The sequence below is a fragment of the Adiantum capillus-veneris genome, chromosome 22 (assembly GCF_014529385.1).
Source record: "Adiantum capillus-veneris isolate H3 chromosome 22, ASM1452938v2, whole genome shotgun sequence".
Lineage (NCBI taxonomy): Eukaryota > Viridiplantae > Streptophyta > Polypodiopsida > Polypodiales > Pteridaceae > Adiantum > Adiantum capillus-veneris.
Genome location: NC_140952.1, coordinates 1,116,971 through 1,139,935, shown reverse-complemented (window position 1 = coordinate 1,139,935; position 22,965 = coordinate 1,116,971). Strand labels below are relative to the sequence as shown.

Below are 22,965 nucleotides of genomic sequence, written 5' to 3'. Positions count from 1 at the left end.
AGGGAGCTTCACGATTGGTGATGGTCGACGGTCACCTCTGTCCTTGGCTAAGAGTGCCTCCCCTCCTCCTTCCCGAATTGCAAAAACATGCAAGACTTAGAAGGACCACGTCGTTCTCTCAAAAACTTGACTCTCTAAACCAATGTGAGACCTAGGGGTGGACAAAAAATTTGATCTCTCCCAACTTCTCTATTTATAGCCCTTGGCTCTTGCAAGTAGGATCCTTAACCTTATGCCTTGCCTTCGGCTCGTGAGCCATTTAGACCCCTTTGGCCCTTGGCTTGACAGAGGTGGTTAAGGTGATAGGCTTGCAAATGTGACGTCCTGGGAGGAGAATGAGGGGCAAGGGGGACGTTTGAATTTACAAGTTTTGTACATGTTTTACGTTGCGCATAGCCTAAGATGGTTATCCTTTTGTTTATAAAGCTGGTTTCCAATCAAAGTGAAGTCACGAGCTTCTATTTCTATCGCTTTCTGACGTGCTCTGGTAAGTCCAAGAAGTCAATAATTTATTGGCTCCATTCTGGTGTAACTGTTATTTGAAACAATATCGCATGTTCTATTGGTGGGTTTGATCTGCATTTGGCACAACTAGTTATATGATCATGAACATCAACACGTATAGTTGGTCAATACACTTCCAATTGTCACAAATGTTGGAAAATTTTTGTGCACGAGCAACGAAATTCTAAGTCCTGATTATGTGCTTCCAGCAAGTGTTCATCGCTGCACAAAAGCTCACCTATTTTCCTGAATTTACAAAAAGCGCATCGGACGGCCCGAAAGGGACGTGGGCCATTGATCCATGCCTCTCTGCCCATGAGATAGTCGGTCCAAGGGGTGTGCCGTGCACTTAAGCTGAAATTCTACGTCCTGCTGCAATACAATGATGAAGACCAAGAATTTCCGGCGTCGTGTCGACGACGACGGTGATGGCGAGGACGCCACGCAGGTCAAGCCCGCTTCTCTGCATTCTGCCAAAATCAGCGGAAAGAAGGACAAGGGCGCTGCGAAGAAGCCTTCCGGCCCTAAACTCCTCAGTTTCGCTGAGGATGAAGATGGTTCTGAAGCAATTAGCAAGCCCGTTTCCATTAAGAAAGAAAAGCCCTCTCTCGTCAATTTTGACACAGACGATGACTCCTTTAAGCCTAAGAAGAAAGCATCAGGATTTGGCGCCTCTCAAGCGTCGGGGCCTAAGCTCTCCACCAGCAAAGACAAACCAGCAGTCCATTCCAACTTCCAACCACAGGCAGGTGAATACACTAAAGAGAAGCTCCTTGAGCTGCAGAAGAACACCATCCGGCTTGGTGGAGCAAAGCCTCCACTTCAGGAAAACAAGCCTTTGGAGCCTGTCATAGTGCTCAAGGGTCAAATGAAACCTGCTGTGAGCGCCACAGTGGAGATACAAACTCTTGTGACAGACCGAGAAGTCCTTGGGGCCAATGATGGCAAGCTTGTGGCATCCAGGGTAAAGGATGTAAGTTATCGAGTTAAGCTCGACACAGATGATGCAGAAAACAGATTAGGACTTATGGGAATAGGTGCTGGAGCTGAGGGTGGGGGTGTGACCCATATTCCGGATGCAGCTGCTATTGCTGCTGCAAAGGCAAAGCGGGAAAGATTGCGACAAGCACAAGCCCTACCTGATTATATTCCAGTTGGAAATTCAGATATTCTAGAATTGCGAGGCAAGCCTCGTGATGCTGCCACCTCTGAGAGGGATGACTCCTCTACTGATGATGAAGGAGAAATGCAGACCAGGATTGCTATGATGGGGGAGCTGCCAAGTGAAAAGGTGAAAGCAGGGGTTTTTGAATCTATGGAGGACAAGATCGAGGACAGAACCTTACCAGGTCAAAAAGAAGATGATGAGGAGGACGAGGAACGTCGATGGGAAGAGGAGCAGTTGAGAAAAGGATTTGGAAAGAGGGTTGACGACTCTTCAACCTGGCCTGGCACAACACCCTCAGTCCCACGTCAAGAAGTTCTACATACTGAGAGTTATTTTTCAGGTGGGCTGGCAACAGCTCCTTTGCCAAGTTCAGCATGGGGTTTTAGTGGGCACAATATGGAGTCAATGACCATTTCACAGAGAGCTGAAGCTGCATTGAGCACATTGTATGACACTCTGAGAAGAACAAGAGTAGGTCTCTGCGTATTTGCAAAGATACAACCATCAATTTTCTCTGTCCAGGACCTCTTGTTTTTTTGTTTCATTGTGTTCTTTGTTGGCTGGAATTCATTTTCTTTCTGCAGGATACACATGACTGGACCAAGGCAGAGCTTCAGAAGACTGAGGACAACCTGTCTTCGTCACTATTGAATATATCGACGCTGGAGAACTCCCTTACTACAACTGGGGATAAGTATGTGTACATGCAAAAACTCCGTGACTATATTGCAGTTTTATGTGACTTCTTAAAGGTATGGGCATGTCTTCAAGAAGCTCCAAGCTACATCTTTAAAGCCATCATCTCATGCAGTATTCATGTCACAGAGTAAAGCTCCTTTAATTGAGGAGCTAGAAGAGCACATGCAGAGACTTCATGAAGAACGAGCCACTGCTATTAGTGAGCGGAGGTTGGCTGATAATGCTGATGAGACAGTGGAAGTAGAAGCTGCAGTTAATGCTGCCGTGTTGGCTTTGAACAAAGGAGCCAGTGCTTCCACTGCCGCAACTGCTGCAGCAACTGCAGCTTCCAATGCTCTTGCTGCACGAGATGGGTCAAACTTGGCGACGCAGGTTGATGAATTTGGTCGAGATGTCAACCTGCAGAAAAGGATGGAGTTAAAAAAACGTGCACAGGCCCGAGAATGGCGAAGGGCTTGTGCTGCCAAACGGAGGGTAGAGTCTGCTGTGTCGAATCTAGTAGACACTTTCAATGGTTTACAAGTTGAAGGGGAAGCAACGAGTGATGAAAGTGAAAGTGAAGAACGAGCTTTTAGGTCAGGTTGTGCTGACATATTGGAAACGGCAGACAGAGTGTTTGGAGATGCTGCTGAAGAATATTCACAGCTAGCTATAGTGAAAGAGAAGCTTGAAAGCTGGAAACGATTGTATTCTTCAGCATACAGGGATGCATATGTTTCTCTAAGTGCCCCTGCCCTTTTTGCCCCTTACGTACGCCTTGAGCTTTTGAAATGGGACCCTCTTTATGGCGATGTTGATTTCGACAGTATGAAATGGTGAGACATTGAATCTTGTCCTTTCTAGGATCTCTCAATTGTTTTTGCATTTTATTTTTAACTAATTCTTAAACACTTGAAAGGCACTCTTTTCTCTTCGATTATGGCATGCCAGCCAATGGCATTGATGTAAGTCCAGATGATGCGGATGTGGATTTGGTGCCAAAATTGGTGGAGAAAGTGGTATTGCCTGTTCTTCACCATGAAATCGCTCATTGCTGGGACATTTTGAGCAGTAGAAGCACTTCAAATGCTGTTGCCGCGGTAAAAGTAGTCTTGAATTATGTGCCTCCATCTAGTGATGCTCTACAAGACTTGCTTGCAGCTGTTCGGTCTCTTTTATTGAAGGCGGTCGAAGATACGGAGGTAATTAATATGCACAACAAACTTTTACACATTTGAATGTGACACTTTATCTGGTCACATGTTTCTGCTGGTTTTAGCCCTTCTGAGGAAATGGTAGTTTATGAAGTATGGTGTGGTCTATTGTGAAGTCTCCAGATGTTATCCTGATTTGATGTAGTATGCCTTAGTTCTTAGTTTTATAACACTTCTTTAGGAATCTTTGAACAAAAGTAGAACTGTCACTTTTGTAATTCATTGGTTTACTTTCTTTGACAAACAAACATAGATCGAGAATGCTTGCAGTGCTTTTTCCCCCTCCTTGAGAAAGAACAGAGTGGCGTGTTAGTGTTGGCTTTAGCCCATGTGAGGAAATGGTTGCCTTATGAACTATGATGTAGTGTGTTGTAATGTCGCACTCCAAAATATTGGTCTCCTTTTCACTACAGCAATAACAAACAGCAAGTATCTTCCAAACTCATGCAATATGTGGTATTTTCAATGTTTTGTGGCACTCAATCAGGAAACTTTGAATAAAGTAAAATATTCACCTTTCGCATGTTGTCTTTCAAATTTTCTTGCAAACATTCTTATAATGCTCTCAATGCTGAGGCGTGAGGCTGGACCTGATGGTTTGAGTGCTTCTTCCTCCTCCGTCGCCATACATCGACCTCATCAAATGGTTCCATTTTGCTGGTGTCTTTGGGGTTGTGTGACTTGTCAGCAACTGCAAACATAAACTCTCTAGAAGCCAGTAGAAAGATGAACACTTTTGCTGGTGTCTTTGGGGTTTTGTGACTTGTAAGCAACTGCAAACATAATTTCTGTAGAAGGCAGCAGAAAAATGAACACTTTTGAGTGGACGAGGTATTCGCTAATCTGGTGCCGTTTTGGACTTGATTGAGAGAGATTAAGCTTGCTGTTTTTCCCCGCTTTTTCTCCAGTTTGGGGCTTATTTGGGTATGTGGAGGCTATGGACCCTTGTTTATGACTTCCCGTCTCTCACCCTTGATTACCGTGACCTCTCTTCATCGAGGGGAACCCCGTGGAGAATTCAGGATGGAGTAGTGCTGGATTGCTTTAGTTTTCCTAGATGTGGTTATGTTGCTATGCCTTCCCGAACGGGGAGCAAGCATGCAGCTTTTGGATCTGGAGGGGGAGCCAATTTTTCAGCTTTTTTCTTTATAGAGAAGTGTTTGGACTATAGTGGGATCTTCTTCAACACTCATGAAGGAGACTGTATGGCTGTGTTTTTTTCTTCGAGGAGTTGGATTGGCAGATTTGTTGTGCCTCTTGCAATTGCATATGTATTTTCTTGGAGTTGTTGACGGAGTTATCTATTAGAGGACTTTACGAAGGTTGATACGGTGTTGCAGCCTTGTCTTGGACATGCAAATGTGGAGTTTTGGCCCATCTTCAAGAGGGGTAGTAGGTTGACGATTCGGTTACACTTTGTGACAGGTTGTGGATTATGGATAACATAGGGGATTTGATTCCTCCTAGAAGCAGAGCACGTTCTTTGATTTTTTCTTTTCCATCCAAGGATGTAAGTTTCAGCTCCAGCTTAAGTAGACTCTAAGGGAGATTCTGCTATCACCAACACCACTTCTTGTATGATCATCCGACTTTCAGAGGATGAGGTCTATAGGTGGAGCATGTGGTGCCAGATGCTTAGCCGACAGTGACAACAGTTTAAGGAGTTTTTATTGGAATATGGAGTATTTCTATCTCCATGTGCTCTTGTCACCGATGTTAGTGTGGCCCTACGGATTTGGTCACTCCTATGCGCTTTTGTGAGCTTTTTGGTACCATTTGTGGCACATGTTTGCAATCTTTTATGGGTAGTATTCTTGATGGTTGACAACAGATTTGTCGAGATCTTATGGATGACAGGTTTGCATGCAATGTCGGCAGTTAGTGGGGATATCTAGTTCCTACTTTTGCAATCAGCAAAAGTAGTTAGTCGGCAATGTCGGCAGTTAGTGGGGATATCTAGTTCCTACTTTTGCAATCAACAATATTTGGAGCTCTCTCTGGTACTTCCCTTTGGAGAGCTTGGTAGGGATATCTAGTCCCCACTTCCGCAATCAACAACATTTGAAGTCTCTCCCGTACTTTCCTTTGGAGACCTCCAACCTTGTGGCAGCCCATTTCGGCATGTTGCAGGTCTCCTAGGCGGTTCCTTTACTCTCACCTTGAGTATTGGTTTTATTTTATGTATTGGACACTAATTGCACAATTGAGTGCGTATATTCTCTTCATCATAAGTGGAAAGGACAGATTCTAAGGAAGGAAGTTACAAAAGCGGGAGTATGTGTACTCTTTCGTTTTTGTATGGAACTTAGCATATTGTATTGGATTGTCTCTACAGGTTTAATCTTGATAGTTGCCGAGGAGTGGCGGATATATGGTTTGATCTCAGGGAGTTTTCTTGAGTAGCTAGGTCCTATGGGACCTTGATGGTTTCTTTGGCAAACATGATTCTCAAATGACCACCTTTCAGGTCTTTTGCTTCTTAGCAGTTCGAGTTTATTGATGGTGTGATCCTCTTTGGGCCTTGAGTTCTATGAGATTTAGGTTTTGTGATTCAATTAAGGTTGTCTCTGATTTCTTTTTTGGTGGTACTTATACTCCTTTTCAAGGATTGAGTAGAAAGGGGTGCTTCCTATCATTTGAGGGGAGCTCTCAGCTTTAGCTTTGGAGCCTTCAATGACAGTGGTTGCTATGTTCAGACGTGGGTCAAGTCAGTTGTTACCTCAGATCGTACTTTTGAGGATACTTTTCTTTTAGAGGGTTTTCCAGGTTATTATCTTCAAAATGCAGTTAGGATCGTGGCGGATGCTTTCGTGAGCCACTTTGCTTGGTCTTTCAGATTTGTGGCGTGATGGTTGCTCTTCCAAGTAGTGGTTCCTATGTTTTATCGTCTAGATTCATCCGTGGAGACTATACCATACAGGACTCATCTACTTCTCTTATTTATCGATCAACATGGAGTTCTTGTATAGATGGATAGTGGTCCTTCATGGACTAGGAATTGTTCCAAGAAACAAATCCTTCTGTTTTAGTTAATAAAACTGCCCATTGGGCTACAAACTGCCCCAACAGGGGGAGGGGGGGGGGGCTATATCAGCACGAGGGGAGACTTCCAATGAAAAAGTGAGCTATGTAAAGTGATGGCTAAATCAGGATATTTGAGGAGGAAACTGTTACGAGACGGGCACTATGTGCCAACGGAAAAGAACAGATTGAACAACTTTAAGCACTTCAAATAACAATGAACTGAAAGAGATGCACAAGACACGAGACGGGGAGTGGCGGAGTTCCACCCCATAGAGCACTGGCCCCAAACCTTGGCGCCCCTTTCGGTATTTCCTTATATTGTACATCGCCGGTACTCCATCCTTTGTACCTCATGCGGAAGCATGACAGAGAATGAGCTTTTGGCTCATATTTAAAGGCCCTTGGCCTACGAAAAGCAGCTTACATGAAAAGCTATAAACTCAAAAGCATCTGGTTCAAAAGCGGGTGGCCAAAAGCTGTCAGCGCGTTTTGCGAAAATATGTACAGCTGCCACATGGCACTGTAAGCGCGAATTGCGGGACTGTCCGTACAGTCTGCCATGTCAGCATGTCAACGCGTCTTGCTTGAGTTCCATACAACAACCACGTCATCATCTTCTACGCTTTGTGTGTTGGCTCCGCTTTAATTTTAGCTCCTTTAGGTCCCCTGGGCTCCACCGAACAGGGTCCCATAAGTTGGTAGTACTTCTTCTGCTGCTGCTTCGTCGTAGGGTTTAGGCCCCTCGACCGGAATGTGCAGGTTGGCTCCGTTCTTTAGTGTCTTGACATGTCAAAAATTTGTGACAGGAATAACCACACAGATGGCTTGTACTGCCATCTAGGAGCCCCATGGACCATGTGTACAAAGGCCCTGGAAGCCAAAGTTGTTGGAATGCCTCGCGGCGCTCCCACATACGGTCGGAGCTGCCGTGCAGTCTCTTGAAGTGACCTCGAAGTGTGTGGATCAGCTCCAACCATATATCTCGTACAGTCTCCACTAGCGAGATGGGGCGGGCCTCGAAGATGCGGAAGCAATGGGCTCTCCATATGAACCAGAGAGTCAAGTTGCAGATAAGCTCCCAACAAAGGTTTCTATCACTGCTCCACTCCTGAGGCATAAACTCTGTGGTGACAGGCTCCTGTATCACAATCATCCTGTTAGCTCCTTTAGGTCTCCTGGGCCCCATCGAACGGGGTCCCATAAGTTGGTAAGACTTCTTCTTCTTCTACTGCTGCTTCGTCTTAGGGTTTAGGCCCCTTGGTTGGGATCTGCAGACTGGCTCCGTTCTTCAGTGGCTTGACACGTCAGCAATTTGTGACAGGAATAATCACACAGATGGCTTGTACTGCCATCGGAGCCCCATGGACCATGGCGTAAAAAGGCCTTGGAAGCCAAAGTCGTTGGAATGCCTCGCGGCGCTCCCACATTTGGTCGGAGCTGTCGTGCAGTCTCTCGAACTGACCTCGAAGTGTGTGGATTAGCTCCAGCCATATATCTTGTACACTCTCCACTAGCGAGATGGGGCGGGCCTCGAAGATGCGGAAGCAACGGGCTCTCCATATGAACCAGAGAGTCAAGCTGCAGATAACATAGTTACCCAGAACGGGATTTCAGAACGGGGAACAGGGAACGGCAACGGGCATGAAACGCCATTTCATGTTATGAACACTCATGCTTGAAACACGGAACGGGGATTCGAAACGGGAAGTTGGAATGGGAACGAAGACCTGAAAATGACCATTTCCTGTTACTATGGCAGATAAGCTCCCAACGAAGGTTTCTATCACTGCTCCACTCCTGAGGCATAAGCTCTGTGACATGCTTCTGTATCACAATCATCTTGCTAGCTGAGGATAACTCAAAACAGCAACACCCCAGGTATAGTGACTAGCTAACAAGCAGGGCTGTTGACATCAACCCTAGAATCCGAAGCCAAACCTGCTGTGCTATGGGTAGATAGTGCCTCTGTGACTCAAGTGGGTGGTGGCATGTGGCACGGCCTGTCGGGTGGCCACTGTAAACCAACAAACTCTCCACTGGTGTAGCTCGATGGGCAACAAGCCATTGGAACATGGTGAATCTCCTTGACTGTCTGCTGTCCCACAAGCGCTTCTGAAAGTCTATCAAGAACTCCGTTGTGAGACCCTCGTCATGTCAGTGCCTTACTGTTGCAGCAGGGCGAGCGTCTCTCCGAGTTGCCAATATGTGGCGTCCCAGTTGTGCAGTGTACTGGAAAAATGGAATCCTTGAGTGACCATCCGAAGCAAAAGGGTCCTGCCAAAACCACTACCCAGGGTCCCAGTGCACTCGCGACAGAGGGCTACTCTCCCAAGCCAAGACCCTCTAATGTCCTGTCTCAAGATTTGTCAGGTCGGGATCCACAAATCCTTCCTTTGATGCCCACAACTCGAATTTGCTGAAAGCATCACTTTGCTACCTCTAGTGCCTCCATGGCAACTTTGTGGAGGCGACCCTCTTGTTGAACCTCAAAGAACATGCAAAGGTCTAAGTCGGAGCAAGCCCGAACTGCCATGAGGACCTCAAGGCGGGTAAAGGCCTTAGAGTTAAGGAGGGTAGATTAGTGTGCCATTCATGGTAATGGCATGCTAGAAGAGGTTAATGTAGAGTTTGAGAGAGAGACTATTGCACAATAGAGTAGATGCAAAATAGGTTGATTATATTGCACACAAAAGAGATTGCAGAAGGTTGCTTATATGCTAGCTTGTCACATGCACCTTGCTTGTTGCGCATGCTACACACACAAAGTTTCTTGCTTACACACACCTCTTGCCTTCATAAAGGCACACACATGCTCCACATGACTTCTAAACTAGAGGGATTTTCTATGGGGGTGAGGTGTGACAAAATTGAGGATGTCACGTGCACATGACTTTGTGTGCCACGTGGACATGCTTCATCGACTTCCATAGCCAGTTTTCCCCTTCTTCCTAGGTAGGAGTGTCTAGAATCCTAGTAGGATTAGTACCGGCAATTTTGTGAGCCTGTTCGTATGTCACGTGACACATCCCAACCCTATGTGTCCTTGGACAAGCTACACCACAGCAGGGTTCAGTCAGTTCAGTCAAGTTTAGATTAGCAGTGATCTGGCACTTTTGTGAGTCTATTCGTAGACCGTGCATGCCCAGTCACTTAGCATAGATGCATATCCTCCGGTTGCACACAGCATGATCATCGGAATTCCTATCAGAATCCATTAGCATCAGTTAGGGGAATTTTCCAGTGCATTTAGCCTATTTTCCTATTTATTGGTATTTTCACTTATTATTTTTAAGTGACTTTCCAACAAAAGTAGGTAGGGCAATTTTGCTAAGTTAATATATAAGCAAACCCAAGTTAGCACTTTCTGGCAGAAGAGGCAGTAGGAGCTTCCCGCTCAACAGGCAACTTCTCAGCAGTACCCCCCCTCAGCATCAAGATCCATCGCCATCCTCACCTAGCCTTGGCGTTTTCTCAGCATCCACATCGCCATTGAAGTTTCCCCTTTTGGCGTTAGTCCCCTTGCAGATCAGCCCCATCCTCGGTGTTTTCCCGCGACAGAATCACCTCAGGCCTTAGCGTTTTTGTCCCAGCAAGCTCAGCGATTTTGCAGCATCTACTAACGCTGGATCTGCTGGTCAATTCAGCGTTTTTCTTCATTGCATTCAGCAGAGCAGACATCAACCTTGTACCGTTTTCATCAGCAGATGCATAGCAGCCCTAGCGTTTCCTGTTTCCAGCCATTCGGCAGCAGAAGGTCATCAAATCACTAACGCTAGGACAGCAGGTTAACGTTTTTGGTTTGCAGCCTAAAACACAGATTTTCAGCATATGGAACAGTAGCAGATCAGCCCCCAGTCGGTTGCAGAAGTCCCCCAACTTTAGCCCAAGAAAACGCAGCCAAAACAGTCATTTTCAGCCACCGAAACAGTCCCCGAATTCAGCGATTAGAAGATCTCAGATTTCAGCCATCAAGTCGTCGTCGTCACCACCGTCGTCGTCATCGGCATAGTCCCATTGCATCAGTCCATTGCATACGCATTGTACACCTTTGTGCAATCAAAGTAGACCACTCTCGCCGATGAGAGTGGGGCCTTCGGAGGAGGGTTTTACAACCTCTCGGTGTCGTATCTCTTCTCTCTCCTTCTCTTAGTCTCATTCACTTGCACGCACAATATCCACTCACTTTGTTTGTGATCATAGCATTCTCCATAAGACGGAAAGCTCTCTCTTTCCCTAAGAACTAAAAGGAACCTTGAGCAACAAGGATCACTAATTTTGAGAAAATACAACATTCATTCCGCTGCACCTTACATTGGTATCAGAGCTTTGGAAGTGTTCTGCATTACTCAAGGAAAGAACCACAAGAACCACAATAATTTTTTTTGCTTGTTGTGATCGCACGAACCCAAGTTTACTTGGGCGTGGCGATTCCTAATCGTGTTTTGTTGAAGAGTGACAAGAATCCCAAGAAAGAAGGGCTTGTCCAGCCTCCCCTTGTGTCTCTTTTCACTCACTGAGAGCGGACCATGCACTTAGCGGCCGGCCAATCGACGTGAGGTGGGAAAAAGCAACCTTGGTGTGAGCGCAAGGCCGCCAAGGGGTGCGCCCGCAGAAAAGGGTAGAACTCGGGTGAAGAGAAGATCCTTCTCAGCGCGATTTGCAAGCGAAAGAAAACTCAAGAACCTCACGAACCCCAAGAACCCAAGACCCTCAAGACTCAAGAACCTCAAGAATCCAAGATTCTCAAGATTCTCAAGACCCTCAAGAACCCAAGTTCCTCGCGAGCTTAAGACCCCAAGATCATAGTGCATGGTCGTCACCTGAAGCGGAATGGATACTTTGCATACAGGTGATGAGCATGAGAGAGGCGACGAAGACTCGTCACCACCCGGAGATGATTTTTCCAACCCTCCCCCTTCGCTATCTACGCCACGAGTTGGACTCACTCCTATGGAGATGATGGTCAAGTCGATGTCAGACATGATGGCACAACAACAAGAAATGAATCGAGCTGCATTGGCACAACTCGCAAGCAAAGCAGAAGAACAAGTAGCAAAGGACCGTGCACAAGAAGCCAAGGGTCGTGAGCGCGACGAAAGAAATACAAGATTGGCCGCACAACAAGAAGAAAATTGACTTGCTCAGGAACGTGAGCGCATTGCTCATGCCGCAAAACAAGAAGAAAATCGACTTGCTCTCGAACACGAGCGCGATGAGAACGAAATGCACGAAAAGCAGAAAAGGACGTCGAGCGTGAAGCTCAAAGGGAGTTTCGCAATCAAGAATTTACTGCAAAAATCCTAGCCTCGAAGACCGAACAACCCAAAGATCGTGGGAGTTTGTCAAGTGGCGCAAGCCATGACGCGAATTCCAACCAAAAGTTGACTTTCAGTAAGTATGACGGTAAGATGGATGCTACAGTTATTCATTCTTGGTTGCATCAATTTAATGCTTATTTTGCGACAACTAAGAAAACAGGAAATAGCAAAGTTTTGACGGCAGCTATGTACCTTGCCGGTGATGCCATCAATTGGTACCACGCATGGCAAGAGGCACAGCTACCCGCGCACCTAGAGGCAGCCGACGATTTCACGCCCCTCTCTTTTAGTTGGGCTGATTTCCAAGACATGCCACCTCAGTACCTCGCACGATTGAAGGACGATTGGTGCGCTCTCAAGCAAAATGGTATGCCGGTTATGTCTTTTTCTAATCGTGTTTTGTAGCTAGGTACTCAATTACGCATGTCGGATGAAGAGCGCAAAGAGGCTTTTCTCTTTGGATTGGACGAGTATATCAAGTACAATGTCGAGGTACTCGATCCAGTCGATCTCAACAAGGCGGTAGCGATTGCTCCTGCACAGGAGATGAAGCACAACAAGGGAAAGCCTAAGGAGAACAAGACTTCCACAAGTACCTCGCAGACTCCTCAGAACGATAAGAATGGTAAGAATGATAACTCTTCTAACCAATCTTTCAACAGTCTCATATCAAAGAATTCTTCCAATGAATCTAAGGATAAGGCTAACACAACTGCTAAACCTAAGCTTACTCCGGATGAAAAGGTAGCACAAGGAATTGTAGGAGGATACATCACTTCGGAAGAACAAAGCACTTATTCTAAAGAAGGTCGTTGTTTTCATTGTCACATTAAGGGTCACATAAAAAGAACATGTCCTAAGCTTGAATCAAATGAATCTACAGAACCCACAGCACCCACTACATCTGTCAATGCAATGAATGATAACACGGGTGTGCCCAAAGTTTCTCAGGACCCTCCCATTGATGATTCACTCATTAAATGTTATGGTCATACGTCGGGGCTTCGTTTTGTTATATTGTTTGACTCAGGTAGTATGCATGATGTGATCAGCCCCTCTCTTGTTGAGAGAGCCCGTCTCGAAGTTAGTCCGAGATCTCCTATCGAGGTCTCTGGCTTTCGTCCTGGTATGGACGCTCTCATCACGAAGGAGTGCCTTGATGTGTTGTTTGCAATTCAACAGACTGCCTTCACTAGAAGATTTGTTGTTTCTCCTCTCTCAGGATGTGATATGATTTTAGGCATGAAATGGTTTCGTGAAATAAACCCTCTCGTTGATTGGGAGGCTAACACTTTAACTCTCAATGCCAAAAGTGATTCTCCTACTGTTTTTTATGGAGTGGATACTTTTCCTTCTCCATCTCTCATTGCTAATATGCAGGACAAGGTCGAAATGATTCGAGATAAGGAGACTCTCTTAGTCCCTTTTTCTCCACAGCATGACACACAAGATTTGCATGATCATGAGAAGCATGATGATTTGAATGATAATGATTTGCATGATGATTTGGATGACAAAGACAAGCATGATGACTTGCATGAAGAAGATGTGATTGTTCACCAGGATGAGGTGTTCGTGGATGCTTTTTCTAGCGAAGCTAACCTCGTTGCAGATTCGATCAATCACGAAGGATTGATCTTGGCTCTCGAGCCTAGGTCCAAAGATCCCCTTCAGGAAGAACTGATCTTGGCTCTCGAGCCTTGGTCAAAAGCACCCTCACAGGAAGTATTGTGTGTTCGCATGATTGATACGCATGCATTGTTCGAGTGTTTCATTTGTGAAGGTTTCCTGTATTTTAGTCAACATCGTTATGTGATCCCTTTTCCTAGGCATGACATATTGTATGTTGAGCACGTTTCTATCATGGATGAGCACGAATGCATGCGGATTGTCCATGAAAAGCTGAAAGGTATGTATGTAAGGAAGTCACATTCCATGTCTCTTCCTTGGCATGACACAGTTTCCGAAAGAGCACATGATAGTATGAGCACCAAGCATGGGCATTTCCATTGTGATTTGCCACAGTTGATTGATTTCGATCAAACAGAAAAGATTCGAACGCATTGTTTGCATGTGTTTGATGAACGGGTTGTCACTCCGTCTCTATGTTCATCGACATTGCATACACAGTCTTTAGAGAAGACAATATTTTTTTCCTTCACTTTACATGGAATGGGTATGTTCATGGTTTTGTGTTGGAGATGGTTTCAGGAATTTTCAGCCATGGAGATTCTTGAAGACGAAAGAAGTAGGTCTCTAGACGCAGCTGAAGCATCAAAGGAGCCACAGAAGACTTTGTGTCGCTTTCGGCGCGGCCCAAAAAAGCAAGCATTGCAGACCTTTATGAAGTTCAAGTACCGCACGACCCACACATCAGAGTGGGCCGACGAAGAGTTTTTCAGATTGTGTATGTTTAGGAACAGAAGAATGTGGCGGCGAATGCATTGTCTTGTAATAAGGCTTTGATTTTGGCTATTTCGGCAGTTCATCATCAACATCTTGGAGGATATGGTAGATTAGTACGCCATTGATCCGGATTTTGCAGACATCTCTAGCTGGCTACATAGTGGGGAAGTAGTTGCGGGCTATTCACTCTAGGAAGGCTATTTGATGTGAAAGAACTTGTTGTGTGTTATACGAACATTAAGGAATTAGGTTTTGACAGAGTGCAAGCGTCGATCTTTTTCGGGCCACCGAGGCATAGAGACCACCTTAAGAGGTGTGGAGCGGTTTTTCTATTGGCCGAGGCTCAAAAAGGATGTGGACGAGTTTGTTTGCAGTAGTTTGATATGCCAAAAGGTCAAGTTCGACAGGCATAAAGCACCAAGACTTTTGAAACTTTTACCTAAACCTAGCCGACCTTGGGAAAGCATAGCAATGGATGTTATTTTTGATCTTCCTAAGACTCACAATGGGCACAATGACATCTAGACAATCATGGATAGATTTAGCAAGCAGACTCACTCTATTCCAATCAAGAAGACGGTTAAGTCAGATTATTTGGCTAAACTGTTTTTCTCGTAGATATTTCGACTTCATGCCATGCCTCAGTCTAGTTTCAGGTAGCGATCCCCGTTTTACTAGCTTGTTTTGGATGGCAACCTGGGAGAGTATTGGTACTCGATTACAATTCTCGTCCTCTTTCCACCCGTAGACTAGTGGGCAATCAGAGATTGCGAATTCAGTAGTTCTCGACTTGTTGAAGTCTTACATCTCTGATCAAAAAGCTCAATGGGAAAAGTTTTTGCCCTTGTTGGAGTTTGCCTACAACAACACAAATTACAATACATACGTCTATGGGGAAGGCGTCGTTTGAGATCATTGAGGGTGCTAAGAAGGTTCCACCTATTCTAAGCACCAAGGATAAGATTTTTGAAGCATATCAATTTGTTCAGGATCTGGAGACTGCTTTTACAAAAGTGCACGAGGCTCTTGAGAAGTCTCAAGCAAGGCAAAGAAGGCAGCGGACAAGCATTGACGTAACTTGCAGTTGAAGGAAGATGATTGGGTGCTTCTACGTTTTGAGAAGGTATGCCTATGGAAACTGTTGCTAATTGGACTATTTTCTTATTTTTAATGATTAATTTCTTTGTCAAGGATATTTTATTGTGTACACTAAGAACTGTTAAAAGATTGTAGCTATAGGAACTGCCATCAAGAACGGACAACTCTGATGTGTCATTTGATGGGTGACGGTAAAACATCGCGAAGGAGTTTTCGTAAGTTCGGTGGAAAGGGCCGGGTTATGAGTGCCCCTGATGCGTCACATGATGGGTGACGGGTGCATCAAAAAGGGGGCATTCCGTAGGCTAAGGAGGAAATCCGAACTGAGTAAGAAAATACGCAACGCAAGCACAAGAATAAAGATGGGTTCGATGAAGCTTTTTACGAAAAGCAGGAACATTCGCGAGAGGGCAGATGCTTTCCCGCGAGGAGTCTGTGTCTGCATTGCATCTGTGCTCGTATTCTGCACCTGGGGACGCCTGGAATGTGTTCGTGTAGCATTGTTTTCACTAACTAAGTGAGTTTTTAAAGTTTGAACAGGTTCACACTTTATTTTATAAAGTGGCCGGTCACTTTTAAGTGACCAGCCCTCTTATAATAAAATAAAGCAAGGCTCTTTAAAAGCCCAGCGCTAATAAGCTACGCATGGGCTGAAAACAGCGAGCTCTCTCTCTCCTCTCTCTAGAAGCACCAGAGCTTCTGCTTTTTGTGCCCTATTTCCGCCGGGTACCCAGGCCTATAAAAAGGCAGCAAGCGTTCCAGTTTTATGCACGCCGGGAGCAGCAGAAGGAGTTAGCGCTGAAGATTCTGGAGCAAGTGTTGGCGACGGAAATCTGCAAGTGTTCGTGTGACGACTGAGTACGGAGGTCGCCTTTCCGAGCAAGGAGCGACAGGTATAATGTGTTGATACGCATTGAGAATTGTTGCTTTGTGTGGTTTGTTTTGCAGGAATCTCCCTTCCTACGGGAAAGCCCCTCACAGGAAGTACGGCTTCACGCCTAAGTCCCTTGGGGAAAGTACGGCTTCGCGCCTAAGTCCCTTACTGGAAAGAACGGCCTTGTGCCCAAGCCCTTTACTGGAAAGCACGACCTTCGGGTCTAAGATTACAGAACGGAGGGGTTTCCTCGGGTTCTCGTGCTTGTATATGAATTCTCCCTAAATAAAGAATACTCTTGACGGGGGGGGGGGGGACCAGCCCATCTTCTGGTCCCCAATACTGTGTCGATCTTCTCCCTTCTCTCACATTTGCAAAGTATTTTATTTCAGATTTCTAAGTGCTCGTGTACGCTCCCGTTTTGTGACAGTGGTATCAGAGATCGGACTCCTCTCTTTCTTTGCAAAGAAGGACGATTCCGAGAAGAACCATGTCGAGCCAAGGGAGAAGCGTTGAACAGGAGCTTCAACAAGTGCGAGCTCAGCTTGCGGATTTGTAACAAATCTTACTATTGCCAGATGTCCAAACGCTCTTGGGCGGAATGAAGAAAACGAATGGAACCGATACAGTCGGGCATCCAGACCACACTGTTGGCGTGAGACCACAGGAGGAAAGAGAAGAAGAACGTGCCGAGGTGCACAAAGGATCTTTGGATTGGAATGAACGGCCTACTCCAAGGAAAGGCCAGGAAAAAGCGATCTCTTTGTTAGACGAGAGCAAGGACATCTCTATCTCATCTCCATCTTACTCTCCTGATTATACTTCTACTTCTCGATCGTCTCGTCAGAAGAAGGAAGCCGCTACTACTACTACCCTACATCAACCTAAAGATAAGCCACGATTCAAGAAGCATGGTCGCAAGTCTCAACATCGCATGAGAGTCTTCAAATCGGGCGATAAGGACATCAAGTTCGAAACCTACAAAACGGACGGAGAGATATCTCTAAAGCACCGTCCTTCATCAGACAGTTTGAAGTCGCCTTTACCAACGGGTACTTCACAGAAAGATCCAAATTACGCCATGTGGGGATGCACCTCAAGGTAACGGCAAGTAATTGGTGGTTAGCCAAGATTCTGGAAGGTTCTCAAGCCAGAACTTGGGAGAGATTCAAATCTGAATTTTATGAACAATTTCTTCCGCCTGACTTCGAGCAGGACATACGGAAGGAATGGGACTGGCTCGCCCAGAATGAACATGAAAGAGTAACGACCTATGTGGACAAGTATTGGTCGGTTCTTCTGAAGGTCACTCCCTTCATGAAGATTGCCGACGAGGAAAAGAAACGAAAGTTCGAAGCGGGTCTCCAACCGCAACTTCGAAAGAGTATGAAAGTGTATCCGCATGATACTCTTCAGAGGATGATGGAGTCAGCAATCATTGTTGAGGATTTGCACTCATCTGGGACGCCCAGAAAATTGGAGCATAGCACTTACCGTGCAAGACAAAGAGGGGTCTACGATGACCAAGGGGGCCAAGGAAGAAAACGTCCTCCATCTAGGGACTATGATCATTCTAAGAAGCCAGAGGGCAATGGCAAGCGAACTAAGTATCTTTCTCCTACTCAACTTCAAACTTTCAAAGAGGAAGGAAGATGCTTCTACTGTGGCGAGAAAGGACATATGAAACCGGATTGCCCGCTAAAGCAGCAACGGCAAGAACAAGCCTCTACCAGGCAAGAGAAAGCAAGGAAGGAATCCGCTCCACCAAGCTCGAACTCAATTTCAGATGTTCAAGGAAACACAGAAACGGAGAAAGGGAAGTGTCAACTTCTGAAGGGCTGGGGGTCTTTGAACAACCAGCGAGTACTGATTCTTTATGATCGAGGATCCACGGATAACTTCATCTCCTTGGATACGGCGGAACGTTTGTGCCTCACACCGGCTCAGCTTGGCACACCGGTTACATCCGGATCAGCATTCGAGGGGTTGACAACCAATGCAACTCCCGTGCAAGGACAGCTCAATCTTCGGATTGGCGAGTACAAGGACCGCGAATCATTTTTGATGACACCCATCGAGGGATGTGATATCATCTTGGGTATGCCATGGCACTTCCAGATGACACCTATTCCTGATTATGTGGAAAAGACCCTCACTTTTGATCATGGGGGTAAGAAAATAAAGATTCATGCTGATGTAGGAGATTGGCAGTTCCCAATTGTAAGTCATATCTCCATTAAGAAAGAAATGAAGAAGTGTGTTTCTGCTTACTTGATTTTTGCACGTGAGAAGGATAAAACTAGTGGGGATTCACTCTCTAGTCTGGACATTAAGCGTTTTCAATTTATTGAAAAGTACAAAGATTGTTTCACGGAAACACTCCCTGATGAACTACCTCCGGTACGCCCGGAAGATCACCGCATAGATCTCATACCGGGTAGCTCGCCTCCCAATCAACCCCCTTATCGGGTGAGTCTTGCTCAGCAAGAGGAAATTTTGAAGCAAGTCAACGAGCTTCTAGAGAAAGGGTTAGTACGGCCAAGTGCCTCACCCTACTGCTCTCCAGTTCTACTCGTGCAGAAGAAAGATTGCACGTTTCGAATGTGCATAGACTATAGGTCTTTAAACAAGATCACGATCAAGAATCGCTTTCCGATCCCTCGGATTGATGATATACTTGATAAGTTGCAGGGTTCAAGTGTCTTTAGTCGCATAGACTTAAAGAGTGGGTATCATCAGATACGGATTGCCCCTGAGGATGTCCATAAGACTGCTTTCCGCACAACCTTTGGACTATATGAATTTTTGGTAATGCCTTTCGGCTTGACCAATGCTCCTGCGACGGACCGCATTTTCAGCCCGTATCGAGCTTTTACGGGAGTATTCTTTGACGACATACTCATCTTCTCTAAGTCAGAAGAGGAACATCGGAAGCACTGGACCTAGTGTTTCAAGAATTGCGAAAGCATGAGTTGCATGTGAATGCAAAGAAGAGCGAGTTCTTTCTCTCGGGGATACACTATCTTGGCCATATAGTCTCTCACAATCAAGTGAGTATGGATCCTACCAAGATCCGAGTGGTAGAAGATTGGCCTATTCCCACTACGGTACATGATGTACGTAGCTTCCTGGGATTATGTTCGTATTATCGAAGGTTTGTCCAAGGATTTGCCCATGTAGTAGGACCACTTCATGACTTGACAAAGAAGAAGGGTCCTTTCAGATGGGGATCGAGACAACAAGGAGCTTTTGATCGGCTCAAGTACTTGCTAAGCCATGGACCCATTTTGATAGTGCTTGACTTAAGGAAACCATTTGAGGTTCACTGCGATGCTTCAGGCGATTGCATCGGAGCAGTGTTAAACCAAGAAGGCCATGCAGTGGCCTACGAAAGCAGACGGCTTAAGGATGCAGAGTTGCATGCATCAATCTACGAAAAGGAACTCACGGCTGTGATTCACGTCTTATCCAACTGGAAGCACTATCTTCTAGGAGCGGATTTTGTGATCAAGACTGATCACCAGAGTTTGCGGTATTTTCTTACGCAAAGGAAACTATCTGAGAAGCAGATGAGATGGGCAAACTTTTTGTCTATGTTTCACTTCCAGATCCTTCACACGGCTGGGAGTAAGAATGTGGTCGCGGACGCATTGTCTAGGCGGCCAAGGGTGAACGCTATCACTTCGGTGTATCACCAAGAATTAGAAGCACTACCGGATTTGTATCCGAATGATCCAGACTTCTCCACCGTTTGGGGAAAGCTACATCGTGGAGAGAATGAGTTTCCCTATTCCATTCGGGACGGTTATCTCTACCACCATCAGGCCATGTGTGGCGGAACCATTAAGAAAGAAGATCATGGATGAAGCACACGCTTCGCCTTATGCGGGTCATCGGGGTATTCTCCCTACGACCTTAGCAATGGAAAGATATTTCTTTTGGCCTAGCCTTAAAGCAGACATTGATAAGTATGTTAGGGAATGCTTGGTTTGCCAAAAAGTGAAGTATAATTGGCATAAGACGCCTGGGTTGCTACAACCCTTGCCTGTGCCTAATGAACCTTGGGAAAGTATTGCCATGGACTTCATCATGGACCTCCCTAGAACTCAGATTGGAAATGACGCGATCTGGACCATTGTGGATAGGTTTAGCAAGCAAGCACACTTTATACCAGTCAAGAAAATGATCAAAGCAGATCATATGGCTAGGGTTTTTCTGGCACAAATCTTTAAGCATCATGGAATGCCTAAGTCTATTGTGAGTGATCGAGATCCTCGCATGACAGGAAATTTTTGGCGTGCTTTGATGGATAATCTTGGTACAAAGCTGAATTTTTCATCTGCCTACCATCCTCAAACGGATGGGCAAAGTGAGATAGCCAACTCCACAGTATTGGATATGTTAAAAGCTTATGTGTCAGACTGGCAATTTGACTGGGAGAAATATTTGCCCCTTGTCGAGTATGCGTATAACAATACCATACACTCATCGACGGGGAAAGCACCTTTTGAGATTCTCTATGGTAAGCCTTTACTTCCACCAATCCTTTTAACTAAGGATAAGATCTTTGCAGCAGATGAATTTGTCCGGGATTTGGACACAGCCTACGGGCAAGTTAGGAGAGCTATTCTACGCTCTCAGGAAAAGCATAAGAAAGCTATTTGCCCCTTGTCGAGTATGCGTATAACAATACCATACACTCATCGACGGGGAAAGCACCTTTTGAGATTCTCTATGGTAAGCCTTTGCTTCCACCAATCCTTTTAACTAAGGATAAGATCTTTGTAGCAGATGAATTTGTCCGGGATTTGGACACAGCCTACGGGCAAGTTAGGAGAGCTATTCTACGCTCTAAGGAAAAGCATAAGAAAGCTGCAGACAAGCACAGGAGGAATCTAGACTTAACAGTCAGACAGTTAGTCTTACTCAAGTTTGAGAAGGCAAGACTTAAGAAACAAGCGTCTCAGAAGGGGAAGGTGGTAAAACCTTCTACCCGTTATTATGGGCCGTTTAAGATCACTGAGCAAGTGAATGATGTCACCTTCCGATTAGAGCTACTGCCTAATTGGAGGATCCATAATGCTTTCCATGTCAGTTTACTCCGGCCGTATGTGGGACCGCCTCCGAGTCAGCCAAGTGCTGAGGAACCTTCTGAGGTTGAGGAAACAGAAGAAATACTCCAACCGGAACAGATAGTAAGTCATCAAGAGCGGCCCCTCAAGTCCGGAAAAATAACACGGAAGTATTTGGTTAAGTTTAAGAACTATTCGAATTTAGATGCTCAGTGGATGACGCAGGAGGAATTAGCAGCTTATCCCGAGATACTGAAGGTATATGTCCAAGCACTACAGTTGAGGTCAACTGTTTAGAAGCCAGAGGGATGTTGCTAATTGGACTATCTTCTTATTTTTAATGATTAATTTCTTTGTCAAGGATATTTTATTGTGTACACTAAGAATTGTTAACAGATTGTAGCTACAGGAACTGCCATCAAGAACGGACAACTCTGATGTGTCATTTGATGTGTGACGGTAAAACATCGCGAAGGAGTTTTCGTAAGTTCGGTGGAAAGGGCCGGGTTATGAGTGCCCCTGATGCGTCACATGATGGGTGACGGGTGCATCAGAAAGGGGGCATTCCGTAGGCTAAGGAGGAAATCCGAGCTGAGTAAGAAAATACGCGTAAGAACGTAAGCACAAGAATAAAGATGGGTTCGATGAAGCTTTTTATGAAAAGCAAGAACATTCGCAGGAGGGTAGATGCTTTCCCGCGAGGAGTCTGTGTCTGCATTGCATCTGTGCCCGTATTCTGCACCCGGGGACGCCTGGAATGTGTTCGTGTAGCATTGTTTTCACTACTAAGTGAGTTTTTAAAGTTTGAACAGGTTCACACTTTATTTTATAAAGTGGCCGGTCACTCCTCTTATAATAAAATAAAGCAAGGCTCTTTAAAAGCCCAGCACTAATAAGCTACGCATGGGTTGAAAACAGCTCTCTCTCTCTCTCTCTCTCTCTCTCTAGAAGCGCCAGAAACAGCGAGCTCTCTCTCTCCTCTCTCTAGAAGCACCAGAGCTTCTGCTTTTTGTGCCCTATTTCCGTCGGGTGCCCAGGCCTATAAAAAGGCAGCAAGCGTTCCAGTTTTATGCACGCCAGGAGCAGCAGAAAGAGTTAGCGCTGAAGAATCTGGAGCAAGTGCTGGCGACGGAAATCTGCAAGTGTTCGTGTGACGACTGAGTACGGAGGTCGCCTTTCCGAGCAAGGAGCGACAGGTATAATGTGTTGATACGCATTGAGAATTGTTGCTTTGTGTGGTTTGTTTTGCAGGAATCTCCCTTCCTACGGGAAAGCCCCTCACGGGAAGTACGGCTTCACGCCTAAGTCCCTTACGGGAAAGTACGGCTTCGCGCCTAAGTCCCTTACGGGAAAGAACGGCCTTGTGCCCAAGCCCTTTACGGGAAAGCACGACTTTCGGGTCTAAGATTACAGAACGGAGGGGTTTCCTCGGGTTCTCGTGCTTGTATATGAATTCTCCCTGAATAAAGAATACTCTTGACGGGGGGGGGGACCAGTCCATCTTCTGGTCCCCAATACTGTGTCGATCTTCTCCCTTCTCTCACATTTGCAAAGTATTTTATTTTTCAGATTTCTAAGTGCTCGTGTACGCTCCCGTTTTGTGACAGAA

At 45.6% G+C, this 22,965-nt stretch overlaps 1 protein-coding gene across 2 annotated transcripts in view; it reads left to right on the top strand.

Annotated features, from left to right (window-relative positions):
* Positions 1-851: 851 nt before the first annotated feature.
* Positions 852-22,965, top strand: part of LOC147428833 (GC-rich sequence DNA-binding factor-like protein) — a 65,234-nt gene continuing 43,120 nt past the window's right edge. The window contains exons 1-4 of one of the 2 annotated variants that reach the window (XM_086495393.1): positions 852-2,143; positions 2,257-2,424; positions 2,498-3,186; positions 3,270-3,552. In XM_086495393.1, coding sequence (XP_086351519.1) covers positions 887-2,143; positions 2,257-2,424; positions 2,498-3,186; positions 3,270-3,552 — 2,397 coding nt within the window. In that variant the 5' untranslated portion in view covers positions 852-886. The remainder of the gene's footprint in view (positions 2,144-2,256; positions 2,425-2,497; positions 3,187-3,269; positions 3,553-22,965) is intronic. The other variant, XM_086495391.1, reaches the window with a different exon arrangement.